The sequence below is a fragment of the Eulemur rufifrons genome, chromosome 29, assembly GCF_041146395.1.
Source record: "Eulemur rufifrons isolate Redbay chromosome 29, OSU_ERuf_1, whole genome shotgun sequence".
Classification (NCBI taxonomy): Eukaryota; Metazoa; Chordata; class Mammalia; order Primates; family Lemuridae; genus Eulemur; species Eulemur rufifrons.
In genome coordinates, this window is record NC_091011.1 from 99619860 (window position 1) to 99637659 (window position 17800).

The window sequence follows — 17800 nt, forward strand, 5'->3', positions numbered from 1 at the left end:
TTTAGCACCCCAGATAATCACAAAAGTGCTTCCTGCCCATGGTTTAAATAGATCTTGCTTACTGTTGAGTTATTACTTCCCATTTATTTTTTATTTATTTGTTTTGGTTTAGTTGTTGCCACAATTCTTAAACATGCCTGGCACCCATGTACGTTCTCTCAGAGATAAACATCTGAAATTCGTGGGGACAATGTGGTCGGTATTACGTTGAGGCCATTTTTCTTTTCTCTAAGCCATGAAAATTAGAAACACGTTCTTGCTGGTCCTGCTTAAAGTCTACTGTTAAATCTCTGCCTGGCCTTTTTTAGTGCAATAAGAACAACAAATATCTAAACATAAAATAGCGTTTGTTTAAATCCTCATTTAGACTTGGTACATGTAACTTCATGAAAAGCAAACCAAATGAAGGTGTGTACTATAAATCTTGTTTCTAAACTTGAAATCAGCTTTGAGGGGCAGCAGTAGGCAGCTGAGCTCCGGCTCTGGAGTAAGGCAGACCAGGTGGGGACTCCTGGTGTCACCTGCAGGCGTGACGTGGTCAGGATTGTGCTTGGTGGATCTCCTTGGCTTGGGAATTGTCAGCACCTGGGACTGGAGCAGGCGCGGAAGGAGGGCGGCCAGACAGGTGTTAGCGTGGTTCAGGTGGGGTAACAATGACGCCTAAGCCCTGGTGACTGATGGTGAGAGGTGGTCGTGTTTGGGGGGATTTGCTAAGGAAGGGGTGTTGGGATGTGCGGGAAAGAGAAGGTGAGGGGACTGTGTGAGTCTGCCCTGAGACTAGAAGGATGGGGGTGCGCTGACTAAGCTGGGGGCGATTCCGGCCGGCGCAGGTGTGGGCAGGGCGATGTCGAGTTCGAAAGGCCTAGAAGACGTGCTTCTGCAGACCGTGGGGCGGCCGCTGGGCACGTGGGCCCGAGTTCAGGGCAAGACCTGGGCTGAGCCATCAGCACCCACGTGGTGCTTGAGGTCCCGAGACTGAATTAGATCCCTGGGGAGGGGGCGGCTAGGGAAGAGGAAGGGCTGAAGAACCAAGCCCCCAGGGCAGTCCAGACTCCAGGTCAGAAAGTGGAGAATTTAGCAATGGAAACTCAGGAACCTTGGTCAGAAAGGTAGGAAGAAAACCAGGAAAGTGTGGTAGCTTGGAAGAAAGTGTTTCAAGGGAAAGGGAATGATGACTATTGTCTGGTGCTACTAATAGTTCAAATAAGATCCGGACTGAGAAGTGGCCGTGTCACCTGGCAGTGTGGACAAGCAGGTTTTGTGGAGCGGTGGAGGCAGAAGCCTCAGCGGACGGGTGGAAAAGGGCATCAGCTGTGCCTGCGGAAGCTGGAGACGGCCACATCCTGTCCTGTCGCTGTAGACCCGTCACAACAGATACTGCACGTGCAGCCAGCAGGGTGACATGAAGGTGTGCGGTGCACGCACAGTCTCACACGGCACTCCGCTCGCACCTCCGTCAAGAGTGTAATACACTGGGAAGTTGACGCGACCTTTTGGGTGAGCAGATCACAACCGCTCGGGGCAGCGTGGCTATGGCAGCACTAACCTAACCCTGAGCGAAGCAGCCACGCAACGGGAGTCCGTTCCGCAGGGTCCCTGCTTGTGTGAGCCCAGAAACAGGCAGAGGCACTTGGCGTGTTGGAAAGCAGCGCGGTGATGCTCGTGGGCGGGCCGGAGGCTGTCTGAGGTGCTGGTGATTTTTGCTCTGTGCACAGTGATTAGCCGTCCGTTTGTGACTGGGCACTGGGCCGCAGTGAACTTCCGTGCAGGGACAGCGAGGAAAGGTCGGGGGGAAGTTCGGGAAGCAGTCATAGCCAGTGTTAGCGGAGCATTGCTATAAAGAAAATTTGAGCAGTCGCTTAAGGGATGTGGGCCTAATAGAGTGTTGTCTTTCCTTTAAAAACGGGAGCAATGACAGCGCGTGTGTGTGCTGCTGGAAGTCGGTGAAGGTGCTGCGGGTGGGAGGGGCCCGTGCCCTGCAAAGCGTGGGCCATGATGCTGTGGCGGGGACACCCCGTGGTCCGGGAAGCAGGGAGAGGTGAGTGTGGGCACAGAGGTGGTTGCTCCTCCCTGCTGGGCGGTGCAGCCAGGGCCAGAGCCGGGAGGGAGGGTCATCGCCCAGGGGCTCGTTACGAATGCAGATTCCGGGGCTCCCACCCAGACCTGCTGAATCTGAGACTGGGGGGGCCCAGCAAGCGGTGCTGTGATAAGCCCTGCAGCGATTGTTCTGCACTGAGAAGTGAGAAATGCTGGATGGGGGTGCCGTGGGATTGCCAGTCGGCCTCGGGCTCCTTTGAGGTCAGTGTCGTAAAGCGAATGAGACCAGCCAGCTTGGTTAGTTGTTTTTCTCCAGACATACTCAGCTGTGTGCGTCTCACTAGGGTGTAGGGTGAAATTTAACCAGGTGGGTTTTTTTTTGCCAGGTGAATATAATAAAGGTAGATTGGCTGCAAGCTGAGCGTGGAAGGGAGTGTTCACAAGAGTCAACCTTTAAATCCAGGCTGTCTAGTGAGGAAATTCATGAACAGAGACCTGAGGGAAAGGGAACAAGGGCCGAAGGAGTTGGGGTGTGGGGGGCAGGCAGGGGTCAGAGTGTAGGGTGCTGAGAATTGACGTGAGTGGGGGCCCAGGTACTGGTAAGGACGGTGGAGCCCGGGACTGAGAGAGTAGGTGGCTCGAGGGACGGCCAGGGTGGCAGCAGGGGGATCCTCACCAGAGGTCGTCACGGCACTGCTGGTGTGTGTTGGACTCTCAGGAGCTGCAGACCTTGGTTAGGGAGGCGGCGACCGCACCCAGGAGCGGTCACGCGTGCTCCAGGCCAGTGCAGGAGATTGAAAGCCAGGGAATTTTAGGAAGGAGGGAAGGGAAGTATGGTCTGCAAGTGCAGTAAGGAACTTGGGGGTCCTGCCTCATTTCTGTGCTCAGCGGTGCCAGTGCGAGAGAGACAGCAGCCTCTAGCGGGGAGAGCTGCTGAGGAATACGGCCCAGACGCCAGGAGACCGTGTGGAAAAGGCCGTGCTAAGTGTCGCGGTTCAGCCAGAAACAGCCCTGTGTCTTAGACACGAAACCAGGAGCACAAGCAACAACAGGAAAAATAAATTAGACTTCATTAAATTTAAAAGCATTTGTGCTTCACAGGACACCACCAAGAAACTGAAAAGATACCACATTGCAAGGGAGAAGATAGTTTGTAAATCACATGTGTATCGGGCTTGTGTCTACAGATACAAAGGACTCTGATAAAAAGATAACCTTTTTTTTTTTTTTTTTTGACAGAGTCTCGCTCTGTCATGCAGGCTGGAGTGCCATAGTGGTGTCATCATAGCTCACAGCAACTTCAAACAACCCTCTTGCCTCAGCCTCCCGAGTAGCTGGGACTAGAGGCGCACACCAGGATGCCTGGCTGGTTTTTCTATTTTTAGTAGAGACAGGGTCTCGCTCTTGCTCAGGCTGGTCTCGAACTCCTGAGCTCAAGCAATCCTCCCACCTCGGCCTCCCAGAGTGCTAGGATTATAGGCATGAGCCACAAAGCCCGGCCCTGAATAGACATTTCTCCAGAAAAAAATGAACAAATGGACAACAAGCACATGAAAAGATGTTCAACGTCATTAGTGATTGGGGAAGTGCTGGTCAAAACCATGAGATGCTGCTTCCTGCCCACTAGAGTGGCTGTGGTCACAGGACGTGGTAGCAGGTGTCGCTGAGAATGTGGGGAGATTGGAACTCCCAGGCATGCCCGCGGGGATGTAAAATGGGGCGACCGCTTTGGAAAGCAGTGTGGCAGTCCCCCAGCCAGTGTGTGTCCAGACACAAACTCGTGCACAAATGCTCTCAGCAGTGTTATCGCAACAGCCGAAAGGGGGGTTCGCAGAGGCCGGTCGCTGACCAGTGGCCAAGCCACGTGCGGTTGGTCCGCACAGGAGCATGTTCGCCCGAGGAGGGAGTGGAGCATGGCATGTGCTGAGCACGGAAGGCCCTGGAAGGCGTCGCGCTGAGCGAAAGAATCCAGACACAAAAGGCCACGTGCTGGGTGATTCCATTGTGTGAGGTGGCCGCAGCGGGAGATCTGCTGAGACAGGAAGTTAGGCTGGGGACGGTGAGTGACCCCCGAGGGCCATGGACTTTCCTTGTGAGGTGCTGGCTGTACAGCTCTGAACGTAACGAGGACCCTCGTTCACTTCCAGTGTGTGAATTGTGAGGTATGTGATGACATCTCAACAGAGCTGTCACCAAAACACTAATGTCACGTTTGTGATGGAGCCAGTGTCAGCAGTCAGAGAAGGAAGCAGTCACCGTAATCGGGGTTCGGGGATGTGATCATTTGAAAGCTAAAAGGAGCTAGAGCGACACACTCAGCACCCAGTGGCAACTAAATCTTCTAGCACCATTGTCAGTATCCTCAGATTGCAAGGCAGGTAGTTTGACAGATTTCTAAAGCCTAATAGTTTATTCTTTTGTGTGGTAAAAAGTAGAATTTTTAAACCCGAAAAAAAAATTTCCTTTTAATTATGGAAAACAGTTATTGGTCGTGTGGAGTCCCTTAAGACTGGACATCAGTATTAAACTCCTAATGTCTTTCAGAAGGAGGGGTGTAACAGCTGGTGTCAGATGCTCAGATGTTTGCTTCTTGCGGATGGAAGTGGGAATGTGGGTTTGTTACTTGGGTGAACCCTTTTGGTCATGAAGATGTAAGTTTTTTATTTTGTGGGAATACTTTGGTGGGCAGGGTTGGGGTTCTCTGTTGGAGCCCGAACTGGGAGCTGTGGAACCAGAAGCCGAGAGGAGTGAAGGATCAACTCCAAGCTGCTCAAAAATATTTCATATCGTGGATTAATTTCTGGGCATCCGGAGAGGAAAACAGGATGGGAGGAGCGATCTTTGCCTCTCCCCTCCTCCCCCAGCATTCCCTGCAGGTCCCCTGAAGGGAAGGGGAGCCTCAGAGTAGGAGCGGGACGTGGGTCTTGCCTTTCTGCAGTGCCGCGGTCTCCAGGAGACAGGCTGGGGTGCAAGGGAGGCCGGGGGCCCTGCTCTCTGGGAACGTCGCAGCCTTTGCGGAGAGGTGCCGGCCTGGTCCTTCAGGGCCGACACTGGCTGCCGAACTCCTCTTCCTTACGGAGCAGAACCGCAGGCTCTGTCCAGACCTGTACTGAATCATGGGCGACGCGTTCGTTTCAACTGGGCTAGCGTGAGAAGCGCCCTCGCGTCCAGCAGTGGTGCTGGGCATTTGGTGTGTCTCGTGAGGCACTCGTGGGACCCGGCCCGTGTGCAGGGAACTCGGTGTCTTCCTGGGTGATGGCCACCAGTGTGAAACACACGGAACACCGTTTCACAGCACAGACTTTTATTTTAGTGTCAAGGTAGCTATGCAGACAAAAGTGTTATGGGAGTTGACAATGTAGAGAGATCTCTGGAATAGGATTCTGAAGAGCAAGGATTTGAAATGAATCTTGACATATATGCATAATCTCACATAACCTGAAAAGTCTGGAAAAGGAATTTTTTTTGCAAACAAATTCATGGACACAGAATTCCAGTAAGTAAAGTGGCCCTGGCATACAGTGGTCACTTAACGTTTGTTAAATGAATGGGTACCATAGGTTGTACTTGGGCTTGAGCATTAAAAATTAGGTGTCTCCTGCCCTGTAGGAGCTTAGAGTTTACATAAGTCACTAGTGGTCCCAGCAAAGGAATATGTTTTTAAATTCCCAGTTATTAATTCTGAAGCACAATTATTAAATAACATATTATTGATGTATATTTTTATTTTACATTTCTTTTTTATTTTTTAAACTGGTTAGTATGATTTGAAATAACTAAAATCATCTGCTTACTCAATTACAATGACTTTAAAGCAAGACATCATCTCTTATATAGTTTTTAGATTAAGTTATAAATGTTCGCTTTAGAGCTGCTGAAGATTGATAGAGATGCATTTGAAAAGCATTATTTTTTTTATTGATTCTTAATGTAGTAAATTACTGAAGTTATTTGGTGGCAAACAGAAATGGCCTGTGATGTGGTTCACATTTATTCTCCTGATAGAGCCACAATTTGCATTAATTGCATTGCGACTGCACTCACTTATATTAAAAGGCTTCTACTATAATTAATCCTTTTTATTTCAAATCATTTTGGCACAATTTCTAGCTATAAACACTCATAAAGGACAGACAGTTGAAAAATCTGCTACAGGTTTTTTCCATATACCTACAGCTATTTTTTCATGACAAGTAGTTATTGATACGCTTCTAGGAACACGTGTGGTGCAGCGGGCTGAGAATTAAGGCCAGTGTGAAAAATGCTAAGTGGATTATTTTACATAAAAAATAGGCAGTTTTTGAAGTTGTATAATTAACCTGTGTTTAGAAAATACCTTGATTTATGCTTACATTTGTTTCTCAGTTGCATACATTATGGAAATTTAATTTATAATCCATTTAGCTGATGCAATCATAGTTTTTAGTGCTATCATTTATTAGTGCTTGTATATTAAATGCTCTGAAGGTTTGAACCTGCCTTATGTAAAAAATTATACCTATGCATTTACGTTTTATGAGTCACAGTGGGATTTCTGTTTAACATTCAGGTAGCCCTGATATATTTAACCAGTTTCACTGGTTTATTGTTACTAATGCAGAAATGGCAAACAATGACCTTATATATTGAACATCAAATGATTTATACTTGCAGTTTACTTTTAAAGTCCACTGTACAAATGAGGGCTTTTCTTCAACACCTGGAATCAATCATGGAGTTCTATGCAGAATGTTCTCCTTGGCTTTGAACTCATCATTCATGTAGAAGTAATGGTATTTACAGGTGATCCAGGTTAATAGTATTAACCATTCTTAACTTTAAGCAAACTGGCTTTTCACAACAACTCTTTATCAGTAGATGGCTCCATGCTAGTTGCCATTTTATTATTCATTGTCTCATTAAGAAGTCTTTTTTTGCCATCTTCTCAAAATTAACTGGGTAATCGTTAGTCTTCAAATCAGAAGTAAAAGCACAATGACCTAACACTGAGGTTTCCGTGGCAAAGAACAGCTGTGGTCTTCGTGGAGGGGAGTGTTGTGCTGTCTGTGGTAATCAGATGTGAGCCCACGCTCCTTACGCAGAGCAGCCTTGGAAAGAGCATTCTTCAAAATGTCTGTTGGCGGTTTTCTACCACAAGAAGCCAGTGGCACTCTAGACCTGTACTTTGGGGAGAACGCCAGCGACTGTTCTCTGCTCTCCTCCAGTCGTGTTGCTGGGCCCGTCTGTCTGTCTGTCTGCTTGTTTATTAGTTAGAGACAGGGTCTTGTTCTGCCACCCAGGCTGGAGTGCAGTGGTGAAATCATAGCTCCCTGCAGCCTCCAACTCCTGGGCTTAAGCGATCCTCCTGCCTCAGCCTCCCATGTAGCTGGGATGACAGGCATGCACCACCACGCTCAGCTAATGTTTTTACTTTTAGTAGAGGTGGGATCTCCCTGTGTTGCTTAGGCTGGTCTTGAACTCCTGGCCTCAAACAGTTCTCCGACTCTGGCCTCCCCAAGGGCTGGGACCATTGGGTGAGTCTTTAAAATGCAGATCTCGAGGAGTATCTTAACATTCTCTGTTTGAGTGTATAAGTTTTAGAATGTTTAAGGATTAGTGATTTTATAGACTTCACATATGAAATAGATGATTAACTGTAATGGTGCTTGAAGCTGTGGCTAAGCGAAGGATTCACTCCCCCGATGAGCAGTTTCTCCTTTCCTGGGAGGTCGTAGAAGCACAGTGCCAGCACTCTGGAGCTGTTCACGCTCCTGTGAATTCACAGATCTGTCCTGTTAACCCCTCAGTGCACCACTGAGTGTGCACGGTGTGGCCCAGGGACAGATGGCCGCTCCGTTTCAAAGATGGTTTCCCGCGTTGACAGTCATGGATGAATGGTTATCCCACAGATGAAGTTTTGTTTTTATTTTGGTGTTTCATGAGTAGCACGGCAGCACTTGAATCTGAACACAGTGGGACAGAAAGGATCTGGGTCTGTCCAGCGCATCTCCTGTAGCCCAGCGCATCGTAGTACTCGTGAGGTGGGGCTGGCTCTGCCTTCACCCGCTCTCCCACGGTGTCCCTCAGTCTCAGGCCGGGTCTCAGCACCACACCTCCAAACGTGAGGAGGGTTCGTGACCGCCTCTGCTGGGGGGGCTTCTTGCTTTAAAACTAGGCCTGGAGTTCTGCACTTACAAGTGAGGGGAGTTCCACCACTTCTGTGACCGGGGAAGATGGGGCGAGAGCATTTCGTAGGATCACTGGAAATGCATCTCTCTCTGTAGATTAGACACATTCTAGCAAGTGCACATTCGGAGAGGAAATTCAGTTTTTCTGTTTGCATCCATTCTTTTACCGTAAGTTATGAAATTGTCCAAATAGACCAAATGGAAATAAGGTAATTAATGTCTTACTACGTGCTTAGCACAGTGCCTGGCACATAGGAAGCATTCAAGATCTTGTAGCAGTTACCTTTATTAGAAAAGTTTTCACACTGAAGACTGTTGAGGTTTCCAAGTCAATTGTCTGTTAGAATAAAACACTAAGAATGTTTTTGAAAAGCTCAACATATTTCTGATTCCTTCTTGCATTTTTTTTTTTTTTTTTTTTTTTGAGACAGAGTCTCACTCTGTTGCCCGGGCTAGAGTGAGTGCCGTGGCGTCAGCCTAGCTCACAGCAACCTCAAACTCCTGGGCTTAAGCGATCCTACTGCCTCAGCCTCCCGAGTAGCTGGGACTACAGGCATGCGCCACCATGCCCGGCTAATTTTTTTTTGTATATATATATTTTAGTTGTCCATATAATTTCTTTCTATTTTTAGTAGAGACGGGGTCTCGCTCTTGCTCAGGCTGGTCTCGAACTCCTGACCTCCAGCGATCCACCCGCCTCGGCCTCCCAGAGTGCTAGGATTACAGGCGTGAGCCACCGCGCCCGGCCCCTTCTTGCATTTTATATCCTTGGCCACTGGAATATTTATGCTGAGTGAAACCTGACTTTATGTCGGTAACCTTTCATAATTTTACCTCCGACCTTTTGGTATGGGATCTCTGGAGATTAATACAGTAATACTCACCAGCACTTGATTGAATCCAGTACCCTTAGTTGTCAGGGAAATGCAAATTAAGGCCACAATGAAATGCCCCATTGCACCAACCAGAAGACTGATAATAGTAATGATTGGTGGCCGGGCGAGGGGGCTCACGCCTATAATCCTAGCACTCTGGGAGGCCGAGGCGGGAGGATTGCTTGAGGACAGGAGTTCGAAACCGGTCTGAGCAAGAACAAGACTCCTATCTCTACTAGAAATAGGAAAAATTATCTGGGCAACTTAAAAAAGTAGAAAAAATTAGCCAGGCATGGTGGTGTGCACCTGTAGTCCCAGCTACTCGGGAGGCTGAGGCAGGAGGATCACTTGAGCCCAGGAGTTTGAGGTTGCTGTGAGCTAGGCTGATGCCATGGCACTCTAGCCAGGGTAACAGAGCAAGACTCTGTCTCAAAAAAAAAAAAAAAAAAAAATACCACATTGCTGGTGGTAATAAAAAGTCATTGCAATTTGGAAAGCAATTTAGGCAGTGGGAATATGAAGTTTCTGTATCTTGATCTTTGTGGTCACTGTGCAATATTATCAAATCAAAAATTTATCAAGCTGTACATGAAGTTGTGTACATTTTACTATATTTAAATTATACTGTGATCTAAATAAATGCAAAAAATAATTATTGACTGAGTGCAGTGGTTCATGCCAGTAATCCTAGCACTTTGAGAGGCTGAAGCAGGAGGATTGCTTGAGGTCAGGAGTCTGAGACCAGCCTGAGCAACATAGTGAGACCCCATCTATATAAAAAAATTTTTTTTTTAACTAGTCAGCTGTGGTGGTGTGCTCCTATTGTCCCAGCTACACTGGAGGCTGAGGCAGAAGGATCACTCGAGTCCAGGGGTTTAAAGTTGCAGTGAGCTGTGACGACACCACTGCACTCTAGCCTGGGTGACATAGCAAGACCTTGTCTCAAAAAAATAGTAGTAATTTTGCAGATAATTATGCTTTAACATTCTTAGATGTAACAGTTACAGTAACTTACAGTAAAGACATCAGTAAAATTTTTGACATGTGAAAATTACATGAAACCCAGGTTGAAGCACAGCTGCCCTCATCTGCTCACATGCTGTGTGTGGCTGCTTTTGTGCTCCAGGGGTAGAGTGGCGTAGCCGCAGGGGCGTCCGGCTGCTACAGCAGACTGAGCTGTGGCCATACAAAGCTGCGTGCAAGTCCTGACACCCTGTTGTACCTATGAATGTGGCCTTATTTGTAAATAGGGTCTTTGCAGATGTAACCAAGTTAAGATGAGGTCAGCTGAAGTAGGGCAAGTCCCAAATCCAATGACTGGTGTCCTTAAAAGAGAAAAAGAAGAGATAGCGGATTCAGACCAGAGAGCAGGGAGCACAGCCACATCAAGAGACAGCATGGAGTGACACAGCCACAAACTACGGAACCCTAGGGATTGCGGGGAGACCCCAGGAACCGGAGGAGACAATGAAGGATCCTCCCCCAGAGCCTGCAGAGGGAGAATGGCCCTGCCAGCACCTTGGTCTTGGACTTCTGGCCAGTAGAACTGTGAGGCAGTAAGTGTGTGTTGTTTTAAATGTCCTAGTTTATGATAATCTGTTAAAGCAGCTTTAGGAAACTTAATAATCCTGCAAATGCTAAAATACTATCTGTCTCTTTATGAAAAACATTTACCAACCTCCATGTCACATGAAGGATTTGGCTCTTTAAAAGTCCCATTTGTTGCTACGTCTCTGTAGTCCCAGCTGTCCCTCCGTAGTCCCAGCTGTCCGGGAGGCTGAGTCGGGAGGATTGCTTGGGCCCGGGGTTCTGGGCCACAGTGTGCCGTGCAGATGAGTCGTCTGCACTGAGCTGGGAGTGTCAGTACGTGGCCACCAGGGAGCCTCCTTGCTGATCAGGAGTGGGATCCCGCCCGAGTAGCTGCTACACTCCAGCCCGGGCGACATAGTGCGACTCCGTCTGTGAACAGAGGAATCCACACTGACGTTGCCAGTCTGTGATTTCACCCCTAAGCAGTCTGTTCGAGGATTTCCGACACGCTGAATGCTCACCCCGTAGCTTGGCGCGTGGTAAATGCTCACTGAGTACTAGCTTCCACTGCCCTCATCACATTATTCTGGAGAAACAGTATCTGCGATCTCACAGTTCTGCTTAATGTTAAATCGAGCGTTTATCTTTGTTTGTGGGAAGCATGAGGAAAGATGTCAGATGCTTATCGTTGTTCTTTGATCTCAAAGGCTCTCTATGAAAACATGCTGGTGGAACTGCCCTTTGCGGGCTTTTTCCTTTCCAAGCTGCTGGGGACTAGCGCGGATGTGGACATCCACCACCTGGCCTCCCTGGACCCCGAGGTCTACAAGAATCTGCTGTTCCTCAAGAGCTACGAAGACGACGTGGAGGAGCTGGGGCTGAACTTCACCGTGGTGAACAACGACCTGGGCGAGGCACAGGTGAGCACGCCCTGCCCCGGCTGAGCACGCGTCAGTGAGGAAGCTAATTCCTCTGTGTGAAAGGACATTTGTTCTACGTTGTTTGAGCTCTTGCATGTTTTAGAAGGAAGTGTGACTGGGAGTTAGAGAGAGGAGTTTGCAGGAGCCTGGAACACGCTGGCCCGGCCTCTGAGCACCGTTCTCAGCCCCTTGGGGTGTGGGCCTGCCCTGGCTCAGAGCGCTGCTCCGGTGGGATCGTCCCGTGGCTGTGACGAGCCTCCTGTCGTGTCTGGTTCCTAGTGCTGGGAGTGGCCAAGCCGGCCCCTCTGGACGGAGCCCGTAGGGGTGGAGGAGCCGTCCTGGCTCCTGCCTTCCGAGGGGCTCCGGCTGCTCCGACACGGGCGTCAGGGCCTCGTGTACCTTGTCCCTCTGGTTGCTCTTGTCATTCATACCCCTCTTTTAAAAAGAACGGCCCATGTTAGAGGTTTGAGCTATTTTCTTAATAGCTTTATTAAGATATAATTCACATAACATAAAATCCACCTTCTTAGAGTGTGCAGTTCAGTGGTTTTTAGTGTGTTCACCAGAGTTGTACGGCCGTCACACTACAGCCAATTTTAGACCATGTTCAGAGAGAAGCCGTGCCCTTAGCAGCCACCCCGCCCCCCCTGGGCCCCCGCCCGCCGCCTCTCCCTCGTTCGCAGTCTGGACGTCTCACGCCAAGGACTCTGACTCTCGCCTTCACTTGCTGCGTGTGTCAGGACTTGGCGTATTCCGTGATACGGATGCACCACCACACGCTCTTTATCAGCTGGTGGAGATTTGAGTTGTTTCCACTTTTTGGCTATTATGAATAATACTGCTACAAACATTCATGTATGACATACTGAAATATTTATTGACGAATTAATAGCATCTGGTATTTGCTTCACATACAGGTTGAGCATCCCTAATCCGAAAGCTGAAATGGTGCATTGAAAATACGTTGACCCACACAGCATAATCCCTAACCCAACCCCTGGGTCGCAAGCACTAACATTTTATCATGGTAACCACACATTGAGCAAGTTTCTATTAATGCAGGTTTTGTTTTTTAAGAAATTGTGGCTGGGCGAGGTGGCTCACGCCTGTAATCCTAGCACTCTGGGAGGCCGAGGTGGGCGGATCGTTTGAGCTCAGGAGTTCGAGACCAGCCTGAGCAAGAGTGAGACCCCATCTCTACTAAAAAAAATAGAAAGAAATTATATGGACAGCTAAAATATATATATAGAAAAAATTAGCCGGGCATGGTGGTGCATGCCTGTAGTCCCAGCTACTTGGGAGGCTGAGACAGGAGGATCGCTTGAGCCCAGGAGTTTGAGGTTGCTGTGAGCTAGGCTGACGCCACGGCACTCACTCTAGCCTGGGCAACAGAGTGAGACTCTGTCTCAAAAAAAAAAAAAAAAGAAATTGTGAGAGCGTACACATTGTAATAAGAGAAGCAGATATACAGGGTGTGCCAAAAGTCAGCATACGTAGGGAAAATGGGAAATTGTAGCCAAATGTACCTTTATTTAAAAAATATTCATTATAAAATTATACAAAATTTGTCGTATTTTCAGTTTCTTTTGAGTATATAGAGGCTAGGCGCAGTGGCTCACACCTGTAATCCCAGCACTTCGGGAGGCCAAGGTGGGAGGATCTCTTGAGGCCAGGAGTTGGATACCAGCCTGGGCAACATAGTGGGACTCAGTCTCTTTTTTAACAAGAGTGTATATCTAGAAGTGGAATTGCTGGTTCATGCTCCATTTCTGTGTTTAACTTTTTAAGGAACCTTCAAACCATCTTTCACAGCAACTGCCATTTTTCGTTCCCTCCTGCGGTACACAGGGTCGATTTCTCCACGTCCTCGGTAGTGACGCTTGCTGCTCTTTACTTTTTCCCTCTGTCTCTTTCTTTCTGTTTTTTTAAAATAGCCATCGTAATGGGTATAAAGTGGTATCTCATTGAGGTATAACTCATTTTAATCATAATATTCTACTGTACTGGGAATTCCTCAGGAAAATAAGAGATTTAGTATCCTTATTGGGGGGCTTCCTCCTTAAGCTGCAGAACTGCTGTATATCAATAGTTTGTACACCAGCGAGATGTCTTCAAAATTAAAAAGCACACACAGGTTTATACATCCTAGTGTCTAAACACTCTGGATATTGTTTTTAAATGGTTGTCTTTTTGGAACTTGAATTTTCAGTCTGTTAGCCTTTAAAGCCACTTTCAGAAACAGGTTCAGATTAAAGCAAGGTCAGATTAAAGGAAGTAATACTGGCTCAGGCCCTTTTGGCATTCCTGAGACTGGCACCAAAGTGTTATGAAATAGGAATGTGAAGTATGGAACCAGATTTCATTGGTTGGTAGTAGCTTGGTGGTTTGTTTGTTTTTTTTGTTTTTTTTGTTTTTTTTTTTTTTGTGAGACAGATCTTGCTCTGCTGCCCAGGCTGGAGTGCAGTGGCATCATCATAGCTCACTGCAGCCTCCAACTCCTGGGCTCAAGCGATCCTCCTGCCTCAGCTTCCCAAAGTGTTAGGATTGCAGGTGTGAGCCACCACACCTGGCCTACTTGCCATTTTTTTCAGCCTCTTCTGCCATTTTTTTCAGCCTCTTCTTCTACACCATAGAACTGGGGTCTCAACCATACAAAATTAAGATGATTTTTGGAGAGTGAGGTTTGTTGTTATTGTAAGGAAACTTTCAACACACGGTGATGCTGCAGGCTAACGTTGCCTTGCACCACCACCTAGTGGCATGATTTTTAAATGGAGTAAAAGCCTCAGGACAAGGCTAGGCGAGGTGGCTCACGCCTGTAATCCTAGCACTCTGAAGGGTGAAGTGGGAGAATCGCTTGAGCTCAGGAGTTTGAGACCAGCCTGAGCAAGAGCGTGACCCCGTCTCTACTTAAAATAGAAAACCTAGCCGCACATGCTGGCACACGCCTGTAGTCCCAGCTACTCAGGAGGCTGAGGCAGAGGGATTGCTTGAGCCCAGGAGTTTGAGGTTGCTGTGAACTAGTATGACACCACTGCACTCCAGCCTGGGCAGCATAGTAAGACTCTGTCTTAAAGGAAAAAAAAAAGAACCTTAGGACAGTGAGTGTTATAATGACCTGTCCAAGGCTTTTGCTAATGGGAGTATTTCCCATTTTTCCTTCCGAAAATAGATGGTAATAGTGGAATGTCACATGTGAAAGCATCCCATTAAAGCACCACTGGTAATTCTGGAATCTGTTAAAAGCAAAAGTGTGACACTAAGATGTTCCAATTATTCATGGAAATTCCTACAGACTTAAGAAATTATAGATAATGCATAAAAATAATTACACGAGGCTGGGTGCAGTGGCTCATGCTTGTAATCCGAAACATTAGCTGGGCATGCTGGCGCACACCTGTAGCCCCAGCTCCTCGGGAGGCTGAGGCAGGAGGATCTTGAGCTCAGGAGTCTGAGACTGCAGTGAGCTGTGATGACGCCACTGCACTCTGGCCCGGGCAACAGAGCGAGACTCTGTCTAAAAAAAATAAAGAATAATTACACTAAAGATCTTAATTAGAAAATTAGGAAATTCGCTGGTAAGGCACCTAATTTGGGGAGTGATCTTAAGGATTTCTGTGGAAGTACATACAAAAAGGTAGTCCTCTCTACAGGCTTACGTTTATGAAATATCATGATTTAAAGATCTATAATACGGAAATACTCCATTATGTTGGCAGGATGTATTAATTACTCTTCCCTTTTAAAATAATGGTGCTGCTCTCAAATTTGTTTTCTTCAGTGTAATCAATTTGGCTGTGTGTTAGTCTAATAACAAACATGAAATTTTATTTTAGACTAATTTACGTATACATCTTTCTTGAGGAAAATGCTAAGGGTTTAAGAAGGACCCACGAATAATCATCTGTTATGCAGAAAGTCGGGGCCTTGAGCCAGGACACCTTGGTGGGAGTCCTGTTGGGCTGCTGTGCCGCGTGGCCTTAGGCAATGCCCAGGCCCCTTCCTGGTCTGGGGGAGGGGAGTGAGTTGCTGGAGGCTTAAATGAGCTCTTGCGGGCAGGTGTCCCTGTGCTGTGGGAGACCTTCAGGGGGGCAGAAGGACGCCTCTTGACACTACTCTTGACACTAGAACGGCTCCAGCTCTCTGCCTGTATTTAAAGGGGATTTTAAATCTGCCCCTCCAACGTGAAATTTTAGCACCTGCACATTTGACGTTCTTTAGACATATACATAGTTGTTTAGGTTTAGCCTGAGAGGATTTTAAATTAAAAGCAGTGTAACCATTTTAAAGTTACTGGAAACGTTGGTTTTGTCTGATCAGACTGGGTCATTGGGAGCCTGGGAAGTTCCTTAACTGATAACTTCCTGGGCCTTTGTCTTCCAAGTCACACAAGTGCATCACCATTTATCACGTGCCTTTAATCCATTTAACGGAAGGGTGGTGTTGAAGTATAACGGCCCCCCGAGGCCGGGCTAACAGATGGACTGTCAGCTGAGTACAGGCAGAGGAATTAAGGTAATGAGCACAGCCCTTAATCAGAGTGAGACGATGATGTGAAAGCCCATCCTTAGACTTGATGGTTCCAAAACTAAGAGAATTAGGAAGAATAATTGAATCGTCATTTAAAATGTGAAATATTAAAAGAAGCAAATCTGACAAATTTAACATTCAAGCTTAAAGCTATATAAAATGAGAACCGGTAAACCTTCAGATACAGGATGACTTAAGTAGAGCTCTTCAGCGGGTTTTGAAATAGCCCTTCTGTAAAGTGGTAAAAAATTGGGGTATAAATGCTGTTGTCCAGAGGCAGAGGGACTGTCTTCGTCACTCTGGGAATACCGAAACCACCGGGAGAGCTGGAGGCTGTGAGAACATGGCGGGTTATTGGCAGTTTCCCATCGTCTGCAGGTGGAGCGTCTCTGTTTCCACCCCCAGACGTTGCCACCTGCCTGGTGGGCGCGTGAGCCTGTTCTAGACTCTTGGTTTCTACTAGCAGTAGCCCCTCTTAGGAATAGGGTCACCCTGGAATGTTTTCATTGATATTTTCTTCATCGATGGCATAAACTATCCTCACCCATCCTCAAGAATGCAGTTGTGTTTTTTTCAAGTACTAGTAAACAGGGAATTTAAAGAGTATACTCTCTTACAAATTATAGGTATGTGCTTATAACGATCTATGATATTTTGCCAGTCAGCTTTATGTATGTGAGTTCACATAATCGCAACAATCCCCAGGTAGACAAAGCAAATATTACCGCTTCATTAATGAGGAAAGAAGCCCAAGGAGCAAAGTGACCAGGGAGGGAGAGGGAACAGAAGCCAGATCTTCGTGTTTCTGTCGCGGTGCTTGTCTCCCTGGCACCCTGGGGACCCTCACAGGAACATGCCCTCACCCTACACTAAACCTGCACATTAGGGGGGTGTGGCTGTGTGCTGATAAAAATTGTTCTTAGTAGCTCTGTTCACATACATAAGGGATTGGCTGATCCCGTATCTCTGATTATTGCCATTATCCTTTAAATCATAATTGAAGTCCTTCACAGTAGTAATAACATTATGGAAATATGAAGATAAGTATATGCTGATTATATTTACAAGTATGAGTAATTGTTCTGTTACAACCTTTATTTCTCCGAAATGAGTCCTTTTTTCTCTTCCGACCTATGTTGGTTGTTTGGTTCATATCTTTACCTTTCTGATGTCTGATGTTTTTAAAATAAAATTGCCATGCTTACATTGCTGCACCATTGCTTAGTATTAATACTTTGGAGAAAGCAGAGGTTGTTAATCTCACAGAGCAAGTTGCTAAGCTCTGGAGAATCCTCTCAGAGGTGTGTCTTTGAATCTCCATGGAATGATGTGTGTGTGTGTGCTGGTGGTGTTATTTTGTATTCAGATTCTTGTTGACAAAGCAATGAATCATGTCTTTTAAAACATTTTTTGCTTTCGTTTTACCCTGTCATCATACTTCGAGATTTTGAGGTCTTTGTGCCTTGTACTCGCAGGTGGTTGAGCTAAAATTTGGCGGGAAAGACATCCCTGTGACCAGTGCCAACCGGATCGCTTACATCCACCTGGTGGCCGACTACAGGCTGAACAAGCAGATCCGCCAGCACTGCCTGGCCTTCAGGCAGGGCCTGGCCAATGTCGTCAACCTCGAGTGGCTCCGAATGTTTGACCAGCAGGAAATTCAGGTGCCTTCCTTACCTGCTGACTCTGGAGGACACAGTTGTTGTAGGAAATGAAAATGGTTTCTTAAAATCTACATCCA

At 47.1% G+C, this 17800-nt stretch overlaps 1 protein-coding gene across 2 annotated transcripts in view; it reads left to right on the forward strand.

The window, feature by feature from the left end:
* UBE3C (ubiquitin protein ligase E3C) overlaps nt 1–17800 on the forward strand; it is a 109983-nt gene that overhangs the window by 79541 nt on the left and 12642 nt on the right. For both annotated transcript variants that reach the window (XM_069461294.1, XM_069461295.1), the window contains 2 exons: nt 11317–11529; nt 17535–17723. In XM_069461294.1, coding sequence (XP_069317395.1) covers nt 11317–11529; nt 17535–17723 — 402 coding nt within the window. The remainder of the gene's footprint in view (nt 1–11316; nt 11530–17534; nt 17724–17800) is intronic.